At 45.2% G+C, this 10,506-nt stretch overlaps 1 protein-coding gene across 4 annotated transcripts in view; it reads left to right on the forward strand.

Annotated features, from left to right (window-relative positions):
* Positions 1-10,196, forward strand: part of ldb2a (LIM domain binding 2a) — an 83,368-nt gene extending 73,172 nt beyond the window's left edge. Inside the window, exons 7-9 of one of the 4 annotated variants that reach the window (XM_076048225.1) lie at positions 305-358; positions 1,901-2,037; positions 7,922-10,196. In XM_076048225.1, the coding sequence (XP_075904340.1) occupies positions 305-358; positions 1,901-2,037; positions 7,922-8,152 (422 nt within the window). In that variant the 3' untranslated portion in view covers positions 8,153-10,196. Of the gene's footprint in view, positions 1-304; positions 361-1,890; positions 2,038-7,921 lie in introns of all 4 variants that reach the window. The other 3 variants (XM_076048226.1, XM_076048223.1, XM_076048224.1) reach the window with 3 other exon arrangements.
* The last annotated feature ends 310 nt before the right edge of the window (positions 10,197-10,506 follow it).

The following is a 10,506-nucleotide window of genomic DNA, read 5'->3' on the forward strand; positions in this document are numbered from 1 at the left end:
GAGGAAGCAACTTGTGCGTTTAACCTGTCTCAGCGCCCCTCGCATCTCTTCAGCCATAATTTCACTCCGGCGCTTTTTAATTGCACCTTGAGGAATTATGTATAGCGATTAGCTAGTTATGAGAAGATTTTCTACCATAAGTTGCAGTTAAGCAACGTCCGCGCGGCTCTGAATGCTCAATTATTTCTCCTCTTTTTTTCTCTGTTTGCCACCTCAGGCCTCCTAGTTTCCCTTATTTCCTCATGATGAAGGCTGATGATCTAAAATCTCTGCACACGCGACTAAAACTCAGATGTTTTTGCAGCTGGACACCCGCAGAACTTCAAAACGGAAATATTCCCCTCGAATCACAAAAAAGGTATCATCTCTCTTACAACCGCTAACTGTCCCGTGACTCGCTCGCTTGCTCGCTGCCTGTTTGCCTGCATGCCCCCCAAAACCCCGCTGGCGCTTTTAACTTTTTTTTTTTAGGCCTCAATCACAGCAAATCATTAGCGAACGTGCGCGACGTCGAGCGCCGGAATCCATTGTGGAGCGTTTATGCAAATGAAGCTCTTTCTTAGCAGTGCTTGTCTGGGGAGATGTTGCCGCTCTTGTGGTTTCACCTCTGCAGAAAACAACAAAGCAATGGATTATTGTCGACTTGTCGCTTTTGTCTCTCTGACGCGCCTGCTGCGGTGTGTGTTTCTGCGTGTTTGTCTGCGCGGCCGGTCGCATGCGACGCTCACACCGGGAGAGTATTGCACACGTCTTGTCAGCATGCATTAGCGTCTCGCCCCGCTCCTCCGCACTGACGCCGTTCACAAGGTGGACTTCAGTTATGAGCCTTTATCCCGCTTTTGATCATTGTAATTTGCGGCGTGCATTGCGAGGGAACGCGGAGTTTCATATCCCTGGAAAAGTGGAGGAATATTACTTCCCCAGTTTCTGATTTCCGCGTCTTGTTTGCGCTGTTGCGTTGTTTTTCTTTTTCTGCACAGCACAAAATACGGAAGTTAAACTGACAAACATTGGAACGAGTGATGTGAGCCCTCCACGAGCCGTTGAAAATGAAGTCGTTTTCACTGACTCGTGAGTCGCAAATCTGTCCGTCAGCTCGTTTGATGATGACTCACTTCGGCTTCTGCTGTTTTGTGCAAACACATCATGCTAATGCCTGAGTCTGCCCTGTGGGAAGAGCGGCGTCTCCGGGTTCATGTTTCCACTCAGCCTCCTGCTGCGACAGTGAGCTGTGAGCGAACGAATCAACTCAGTCACTCTTGGAGCAAACCTTCCAAGGTCCAATTTGTCAGATTTTTTAACCTTATGGCGGCACAAGATGTCAGCTAACTAGGAACAAGACCATTGTCCTATGTATGTTCTTATATATTTATATGAGAACTGCACTAAGGGTAGAAAGACCAAATTACTTGTAGTGCACTGCAAATGTGCAATTTGATTCATGTATGTGTGGACAGCATGTTAGGCTTTTACCAAATTTTACACACTGGACCTTTAAGCTTGTCTGGATACGCTGGGTGACTGACTCAGTTCAGTGATCCAAATGACTCAAACACCTCACTGTCTTCCGTGAGTGCCTCATGTGAACTTGTTAGTACAATTAACATTGAACATTGAAACATTGAAAATTGAAAATGTTAAATTTTTGGGGGTGAAATTGTAAATGTGGGGTATTTTCCAGTTATGAAAACATACAAAGAAACAAACAAAAGAATCAGGGGCTCATCCCGGTGTCCAAACTCTGGAAATGAAAAATCGAGACGCACGCCGTCGCTGACGAACACACACACACACACACACACGCATGCACACGCCGACGGTCGGGCCCACACCCTGTCTCTGTCTGTATGCTTTATGTTCTTGGCATTGCCTCTGTTTGTCTTTGCTGGCCGCGCCAAAGCTGAGCCCGCCCGACAGACCACCACCAAGAGGAGGAAACGGAAGAACTCGGCCAGCAGCGCCAACAGCAGCGTGGGCACCGCCGCCGGCAAGAAGCGCAGCCCGGCCACCAACTTCAGCCTCTCCAGTCAGGTACCTGTAAGCATCAGCTCCACTCGGTTTGCCTCCTCTTATTATGTCACTTTATAATTTTTATTTCATTATTATTGTTTTGTTGTCTCTGCGTGCATGCTTGCAGGGATGAACAAAGGCAGGAGATATTACCAGCCATAGCGCCAAAGCTTTTTGATTTAAAGCAGAATAATTAATCAGAGGGTTGACAATAGAAGCCCAACCCTGTGGAGAGGCAAAGAAACCTCATGGTGTTTGTCTAAATGTTTCAGCCAATACTAAAGAAAAGACATCCGATGTCACATAACGACACAAACAACATCAAAAGTAGCCAAAGACAAAATCCATCCAATAACCTGACCTGCCACCAGGCGGCGCAATTCCCAACAAACCCTTAATTACAGTCAGTCACGGGAGAAGGCTTCCTATTGGTGCAAAGACGCGAGACTCTGCCCAGGTGCCCTCTAGCATCTCCACATGAAGCTGCTGTGAGAGGGAACCAGCACACTTCCTGCTCTGCTGTTCAGCTCTTATCCATTCAATTCTACAGGATGTAATTATGGAAGCAGAAACTCCTTTTTTTTTTTTAGAAGAAGAAGAAGAAGAAGCATCAAGACAAGTTTTAGTCCTAAAGTTTAAATACAAAGTGTTTTTGTTATTTAGTTGTTAATTACTTAAAAAGAAAATCTATATATACATGTACACATGTATAGACATGTATACATTTATACCAATACACACACATATTTACATATCTATATATACATATATATATACACATATACATATATACCATTGCGCCATCTAAGACCTCTTTTCCATTTCCAATCACATCATTCAAAATATTATCAGCTCAGCTGCCCGTGCAGAATGCAAATCGGACCCAGACTGGTCTGCAACTGCTGCTTCAAATATTTGAAAATAATCTAAGAATGCGTGATTTAAAAAAAAAAAAAAAAAAAAAAAAAACACACACAAACTGCGATTGTGGCAACTGTGGCGGGGGAACCTGGATGGCGTTTCTAACCAGCAGGCTGCCGGATGAGCCTCTGGGCCCTCCCAGCATCCCAGCATCTGATTTATTTCTTTATTTTCTGCATGTCTCAATAACAGCCCTCTCGACACAGATGGAGGTTAAACGGCCTCTTAAACAGTTGAGTATTACGCCACAGGTCCCCTGGAGGATTGGAGGCTGCTGTCACTGTGTTTCCCTGCGTGGCCTGCGTTTTTTTTTGTTTTGTTTTGTTTTTTTCTTTCTTTCTTCCTTTTTTTTCCCCTTCTATTTTCTCTTCCGTACATCCTTCGTCACACGCGCGCAGCCTGTAACGTATTATGTTTACATGGCGGCCTGCTGTTTACTGCGCCGCGGCCACGCTGAACGCGCGGCAGATCTCGGGTCATTCCGAGTGTGCCGCAAAGCCAAACCGCGGCGTGTCTGCGACGCAGCACGGGACCGCAACAACTGAGAGCGAGACACTATCAAGATCGGAGAGCATCGAGATGGAGACCAGACCTGGACTTTATACATCAAAGAAAAATAACAACAAAAACAGGGGAAAAAAAAAAAAAAAAAGACCAATCTCTTTTTTTTTTTTTTTTCTTTTTTAAATTCAAGTTTGCTTCTAAAACAGCAACATTTCATTTTCGGCAAAGTATCTTTTAATCATTTTCCTTCACATTTTGCTGCTTTGCCAACTATTTTCAATCATTTCAACCAAACACGTTCACGAGCAGTTTACGCAGACAAAAAGACACAGCGAATGTCTTGAGATTTTTAGTCGCTTGTTCATAAATGATGTGGTGGAAAGATAAGAAAAGACAGCACAATCACCGTCCTTTCCCCTCTGCTCGTGCTCGGGCCTGGACCACACAAGTCAAAAAGACCATAAAACTTTCCGAAAGCTATTTCTGTCCACTGTGGCCACAACGTAACTTTAAATAATGAGCGGATCCTGTCGCAATTCATCATCCGCGTGGCATTTAATTGTTGGCAAACTTCTATTCATCATTAGAATTTGACGTTTTCAGCAGCATTTTGGGAAAAAAAAAAAAAAAGCACACACACACACACACACACACACACACTTTACTGTCACCCAATTTAGCTTTTTTTTTTTTTTTTTTTTTCGGACATGGTGCTTCGCTGTCTCATCAGCTCTTCCCTCCATGTCACACAAACGTAATGCACATTATGCACACTGACTGACACACATGCGCGCGCGCGCACACACACGCACGTACACAGCATGCACAATTGTTTTCTCTCCAGGAGGCAGCTTGGCTGTGTGCCAGCTCTCATTATCACCGATATCTGTATACACTGTCCACCCGCAGCCCCCTTTTCCTCAGTCACGTGCACACAGTCGCTCTTCACGGTTACACCACCCTCCCCCTCCCCTTCCCCCACCACCCTCCCCCTCCTCTTCCCCCACCCACCCACACACACACACACACACACACACACACACACACACACACACATGCACACGCCACCCGCAGCACTCCTGCTTTTGCATTTGCGCGCCTCTTAAAGACTGGCAGCCTGGCTGGTAACATGCTGCTTACATATGTTGCATGCCTGCCGTCTTTGTCTGAGAAGTTGTTCGTTCGTGGCTGAGCACCAAGCCTACGTGAGCCCAATGACAATGAGGAGTGGACGGCAGTGGGGAGGGTGCTGCTGCTGCTGCTGCTGCTGCTGCTGCTGGAGGAGGAGGAGGAGGAGGTGGTGGTGCTATCAGAAAGGAGGTGGTGGTGGAGGAGGAGGTGGTGGGGGATGGGGGAGGTGTTGGAGGGGACCGTTTATAAGATGTGCAACACTGACCTCCAGTGGCTCAGATGTGAAGCTGAACGCGGCGGCGCCGGTTCTTTAAGAACGTGGTTGAACGCTCGCGACCTCAGGCGCTGGGTTTGAATGTGTCATCAGTGGATCATGTGAGATGGGGTTTTACGCCCTCAGAGCAAAAGCTGTCCTTGGACGTTGGTTGCAGAAGGCAAAAAAAAAAACATTCGTCACTGGCTTTGTTTTGTTTCGCCTGTGTGTTGAAGGTCCAACATTATGCAAAATTCACTGAACCAGCGTCAAACAAAGGTCATCTAGCCATCATCTTTGCAGAAATGAAAGAGGGTCATAGTTTGCTTTGTGTTTCTCGGCTTTTCAGAAAATATGCTAAAAAATAATCAAGAGTGTCGAAAAATAATTCCCTTTGTGATGTCACAAAGGGCAAGGACACCTGTGTCGGCTCTGCCCTCTGGAACGGCCTCGTTTTTGTTCTCTTCTGAACGTACGGACATCCGACAACCCTCTGGTTTTTAGATGATGGCTGTAAACAGAGGGCTAAATAGGCTTTTTTATTTAATCTAGACAAGTGGATGGGTTTGGGTTTTGTGTTTTAGATCATTACTGGTTCTCGGCTGGTCTCCAGAGGGTCTCTCAGCCTTCTTCCACTGTCTCTTCTTTAGTGAACTGACAGTGTTGTGTGTGCCCAGTCATCTACCCCCCCATCCCCCCCCCCCATTTTTAGCTATTTTTATTCTCTGCGGACCCTTTTTTTTTTTTTTTTATCTCAGTCCCACCACGTCCTCGTGATATTCCCACTTGTTGTCTCCCGTAATCTTTAAATATGCTTACGACAGCTGGTGGAGCCAACGCCGCGGCAACATCGCCCATTCAGAGCAGCTCTCAGGCTAGCCAGAGCTAGCGCCGGCACTAGCTCTTAACGAGATGAGTGCTCGGTATTAATTAGCTGACAATTAGCGCTTCCCCAGCCTCAGACCAGCCACCAGCTGTTGTCGTCTGGGGGATTTTCTTTCTCTTTTTTCTCTTTTTTTTGTGTTGGCCCCCTCTTTATTATTATTTGAGGCCCTAAATTTGGCCGGAGGTAGGTTGACAGGCCCGCTCGCGAGGAACAGATGGTGAATGCAAGGCTTGTTGGCAATCAGCACGTTTTCTTTTAGCTAATGACTTAATTAGCTATGCAAATTGACAAATCAGTGTGGATATTGTCATTTAGCTGAAAAGCTCACCTAAATTAATTAGCCTGATTAAGGCATAGTGGGGTGTAGAAGTAGTCGCTAGGGGGGCGGCGGCATCTTTGGATAAATAAACAGCCTCGATCCATTCATGCCCCTCATCCAAGTGTGTGGATGGGCTTGTTTTGTTTGCGTGTGTGTGTTTGTGTGTGTGTGTGTGTGTGTGTGTGTGTGTGTGTGTGTGTGTGGTGCGATTAGTCGCTTTTGTTTACTTACATGAATGAATGATCATGTATGTTTGTTCTGCGCACGTTGGCGCGTCTATCTCTGTGGGATATTTGCCGCTACGACTCGAGCGGGGAGATGTTTTCCTGTTTGTTGTGGGTTGGCTCGTCTTAGTCGGAGTGCTTTTGTCTGTCCAGGTGTGTTACCATGCGATTGCACACTAAGCTAATCTGGGTTTGTGTGCCAGTTTGTGCGTGCCTGCGTGTGTGTGTATGTGTGTGTGTGTCCTTGTCTTTTCCCGTGTGTGTGTGTGTGTGTGTGTGTGCGCTCGCTGCAGTGAGGACGGATGAGAAGATCTCCCGAGCCGAACAGCGTTGACACACATGGGCAGTGAAGCGTGCGCTCCATTTTACTGCACAGCTTCCTCCCAGGTTGCTGTGTGCGTGTGCGTGTGTGTGTGTGTGTGTGTGTGTCTGTGTGTGTGCGCGCGCGTGTGTGTGTGGGTGCTGCACGGGGGCTCGGCAACAGGGAGAGATGCTCAGCTATTGAAAGGAACACACACTCACACGCGCGCACATCTACACATACGTGTACGCAGTCGACACAAACACACAAGCAAATGCTGCAAAAAAGATTCCGAGCCTCATTGATCCGTGTTTGACTTCACAAATCGCACCCGCCAGTGATTATTTTGCCCACAAAATCTGATTTCGTGCAGTGGAGGAGTTTCGCGCGCAGGTGCTTCCCCCGGTCGCGGGGATTCCTTGGCGCGGCAACAAGTCGCAGATGGCGGCGCGCTAACACATTAATCCGCGGCCTCGCCTCCGTCTGACCCGCGACGAGAGCGGGACACCTTTGTGAAATATGTCTTACATGATGAGTATTGATTGGGGCGGGTGCAGAGCGCCGGGGGAGTTCTGCTTTCATTTGCAAAGAGGGGTCAACTGGATGCAGCCACTTCTGTCCAGCACACACACACACACACACACACACACACACACACACACACACACACACACACACACAGCACCTAATTTGAGTGTTTTGGCTGAAATGTAGAACAATTGAGACGTCTGTTCTGTTTGGCCGCATTTGAAACGCATGCTTTTCCGGTGGCTCGCTGGCCTCTGATGAAACAGATATGCATCTATTTTACTCTGTGACTCAGGCCGGCATGCTAATGTGGAGGCGTCCTGCAGCTTAATATTCAAAGTCTCACTCGGAGCAGGATTCACTTCACTGGAGTTTCCTTCACAATAAACAGAGGGCTAAATATGCTTGTATGGACATTGTCAATTATTTATCTTTTATCACAGAAATTAGCCGTGACCTATGAGCTGTTTATGTTCAGTTTCCATATATTGCTGCATATATGTCCCTTTATTTGAAATATATGCCCCTATTGCTAAATAGATACGCAAAATCAAGTGAAATATCACTAGGCAATGTCTGGATATGAGCAGTGGTTGTCATAGGACCCAAAAATACATACATACATACGTGCATACATAAAATCTCGAGATTTTTCAGGAGTAAGTTTTTTTTTCTCTTTTTTTTTTACAATCCTTAAAAGATAAAAAAAAAAAAATCAATCCAAGAAATTTTCATTTTTCTATTCTGTTCTAATTTCTAATTGAGCAAATGCTGCATGCGACTCGCCGCACGCGACATGAACGCACGTAGCGGCACCTAATCTGCCCTTGATTTGTCTGCCCAGGACGTGATGGTGGTGGGCGAGCCGACCCTGATGGGCGGCGAGTTCGGGGACGAGGACGAGCGTCTGATCACCCGCCTGGAGAACACGCAGTACGACGCCACCAACGGCCTGGACGACGAGGACGACTTCAACAGCTCCCCGGCTCTGGGCAACAGCGCCCCCTGGAGCAGCAAACCCCCCACCGGTCAGGACAGCAAGGCCGAGAGCACGGCGCCGCAGCCGTCGCAGTAAGACAGCAGCGGCAGAAGGAGAAGGAGAAGAGAAAGGAAGAAGAGAAGGAGAATAAGAACGTTTCTCGGCTTCATGCAGACTGGACTTTTGATCCACCGCCCCCTCCCCCCCGCCACCCACCCCCCCACCCACACTTGTACTGAACCAGACGGCCTCCCCAACACACCCGCACCCCCCACCCCAAGACACTCTGACTGCAAACTCACAGCCAAACCCACGTCAGTCTGGATATTTTCTTCCTCTCCGAATCACTGCAGTATCTCAGACAACACTGATTATAAGAAAGAAAGAAAGAAAGAAAAAAACGGCAGCATTGCACAGCAATATCCACATTTCAAAGACACTTCAAGAAAGGGAAAAAAAAAAAGCAAAAGAAAACGCATCCACGTCAAAATGCAACAGTCATGTAAAAATAAAATAAAAAATAATGAATAAATGTTTATCAATAGCATCAGGATGTTTTGTTTTTGTTTTTGTTTTTGTTTTTGTGTTAAAGAATGCATCAGAAAGCCGCATATCAAATCTGCCTTGGACCTGCAAGACACAAACCTCTCATCTTCTGGAAAAGTACCGCTGTGATTGGTTGGCCCCGCGGGTCACAAGTCATCACGCTGACAGTAGACAGTGTGGCGGGTGGGGGGACGGCGTGGAGGAAGAAGAAGAAGAATAAAAACAACAAACAAAATGTCACAGAAAAACCTGGAAAATTCAGTTTGGGGGAGGCGGGAAACTTGTTCTTCTTTTCCCCGACGCAGCAGCCAAAAGGGGAGCAGAGACTGTGCTGGGGACAAATGAAACGTTTGTTTGAAGCAAATTGTAATTTTATTTGAAATTTCAGTGGGATGTTACCCCTCCACCCCCATCGCTGTTTATTTCCATTTCCCAGTTAAGGAAGGAAATATCAAAGTTCCTTCGCCACCACGGACTCCTTCCCTTCAAACGCGAGGAAAATAACGGCGTCCTCGGATTGTTTTTGAGATTTTTTTTTCTCCCCACTTATCTGCAGTCGTCACAGATTGTGATTTCATGCAAACCAATTTGATTGTGTTTGTAGTATTGATATTTTTTTTTTCTTGCTTCTCACACAATCCTTTGCAATCACGTTGTAATTTTTGCCGATCAGTATGTGCCGACATGCATTGACGCGTTAATGTTCCTCTCTCCCCCCCACCCCCTTTTTTTTTCCCTCCTCTTTGAAAAGGAAAAAAAAAAATTGGACTTCTTTCCCTTTAATGACCTACTCCCAAACTGATACTAAAGCTTTTATCCTGCATGATTTTTATAGGATTTTTATTTTTCATTTAATATGTGTACTTTTCTGAAACACATCCGTCTGATTTACCTTTTTGGGGTTCATCAGTTTGGGAACACTGTCACAAAGGTTTGTAGCTCTGTAAATAGAGGTGGAATCTATTTTGTCCACTGTAAATCAGCCACTGAAACCAGTTTGGATATGGCAGCTGTTTTGTTTTGTACATGAGGTTCTGATTTCTGTAGGGTGGTTTGGATGGATGCCAGTTTGCCTCTAACTTTAATATTCCCCCCCCAACCTCTTTAGCTAGTGCACAACCAAAGCCACAAAGTTAAAAGTCACGTAATCTAATTTCTATTATAATCTGCAAAGCAGGCGGGGAATAAAATGGAGCTAAAAAAAAATTACAAATTTTAATTTCAACAGAGTTGTTTTTTTTAAAGCCACACACAGGTGAAATCCCATCCACCCCGCAGAAATAGTTTAATACCCTTGTTTTTGTGCTCACAATTGTTCTTTAATCTTGAATTGGTATTATGTCCCTGATCTCTTTCCATTAGACTTTTCTTTAAGAATGGGCGAGACGATGACGACAAATGTCTTTATACAATTGGATCTTATGGGTATTTATTTGTGCATTTGTAAGGAAGCTAACACATTTCTAAATATGTTTGAGCTTAGTATTATTAGACACCATTTGTACATTATATAGCAGAGGTGTTCAGTGTCATATCTGATGTCTGGTATGTATGCTTTATCATTATGTGTGCCAATAAACCGTGCTTAAAATGAGCTTCATGTGGTTTTAGGAGGCTGCTACTGTTTATTCATTTATTTATCTTACCTAGCAGTAACATAAGATAGAAAATATTTGAAACATGGGGATCATCATACACCTCACCTTGTATTTATTTATTTACACACAACACCATTTTACATTTAATCATGGGTTAACGTTTCACTTAAAATTAGTTTTATATTTCCTCTGAAATGTGTTTTGCACCCACACTAAAAAAAAATTTTTTTTTGATCTATGTTAAATTTGACGGCTATGTTGTACTAAATAATTGAATTATAAACCTTTATTCAGCCTTTTATTTAG

The sequence above is a fragment of the Nelusetta ayraudi genome, unplaced genomic scaffold, assembly GCF_046127955.1.
Source record: "Nelusetta ayraudi isolate G7.1 ecotype Tasmania unplaced genomic scaffold, CSIRO-AGI_Nayr_v1 ptg000097l, whole genome shotgun sequence".
NCBI classification, from domain to species: Eukaryota; Metazoa; Chordata; class Actinopteri; order Tetraodontiformes; family Monacanthidae; genus Nelusetta; species Nelusetta ayraudi.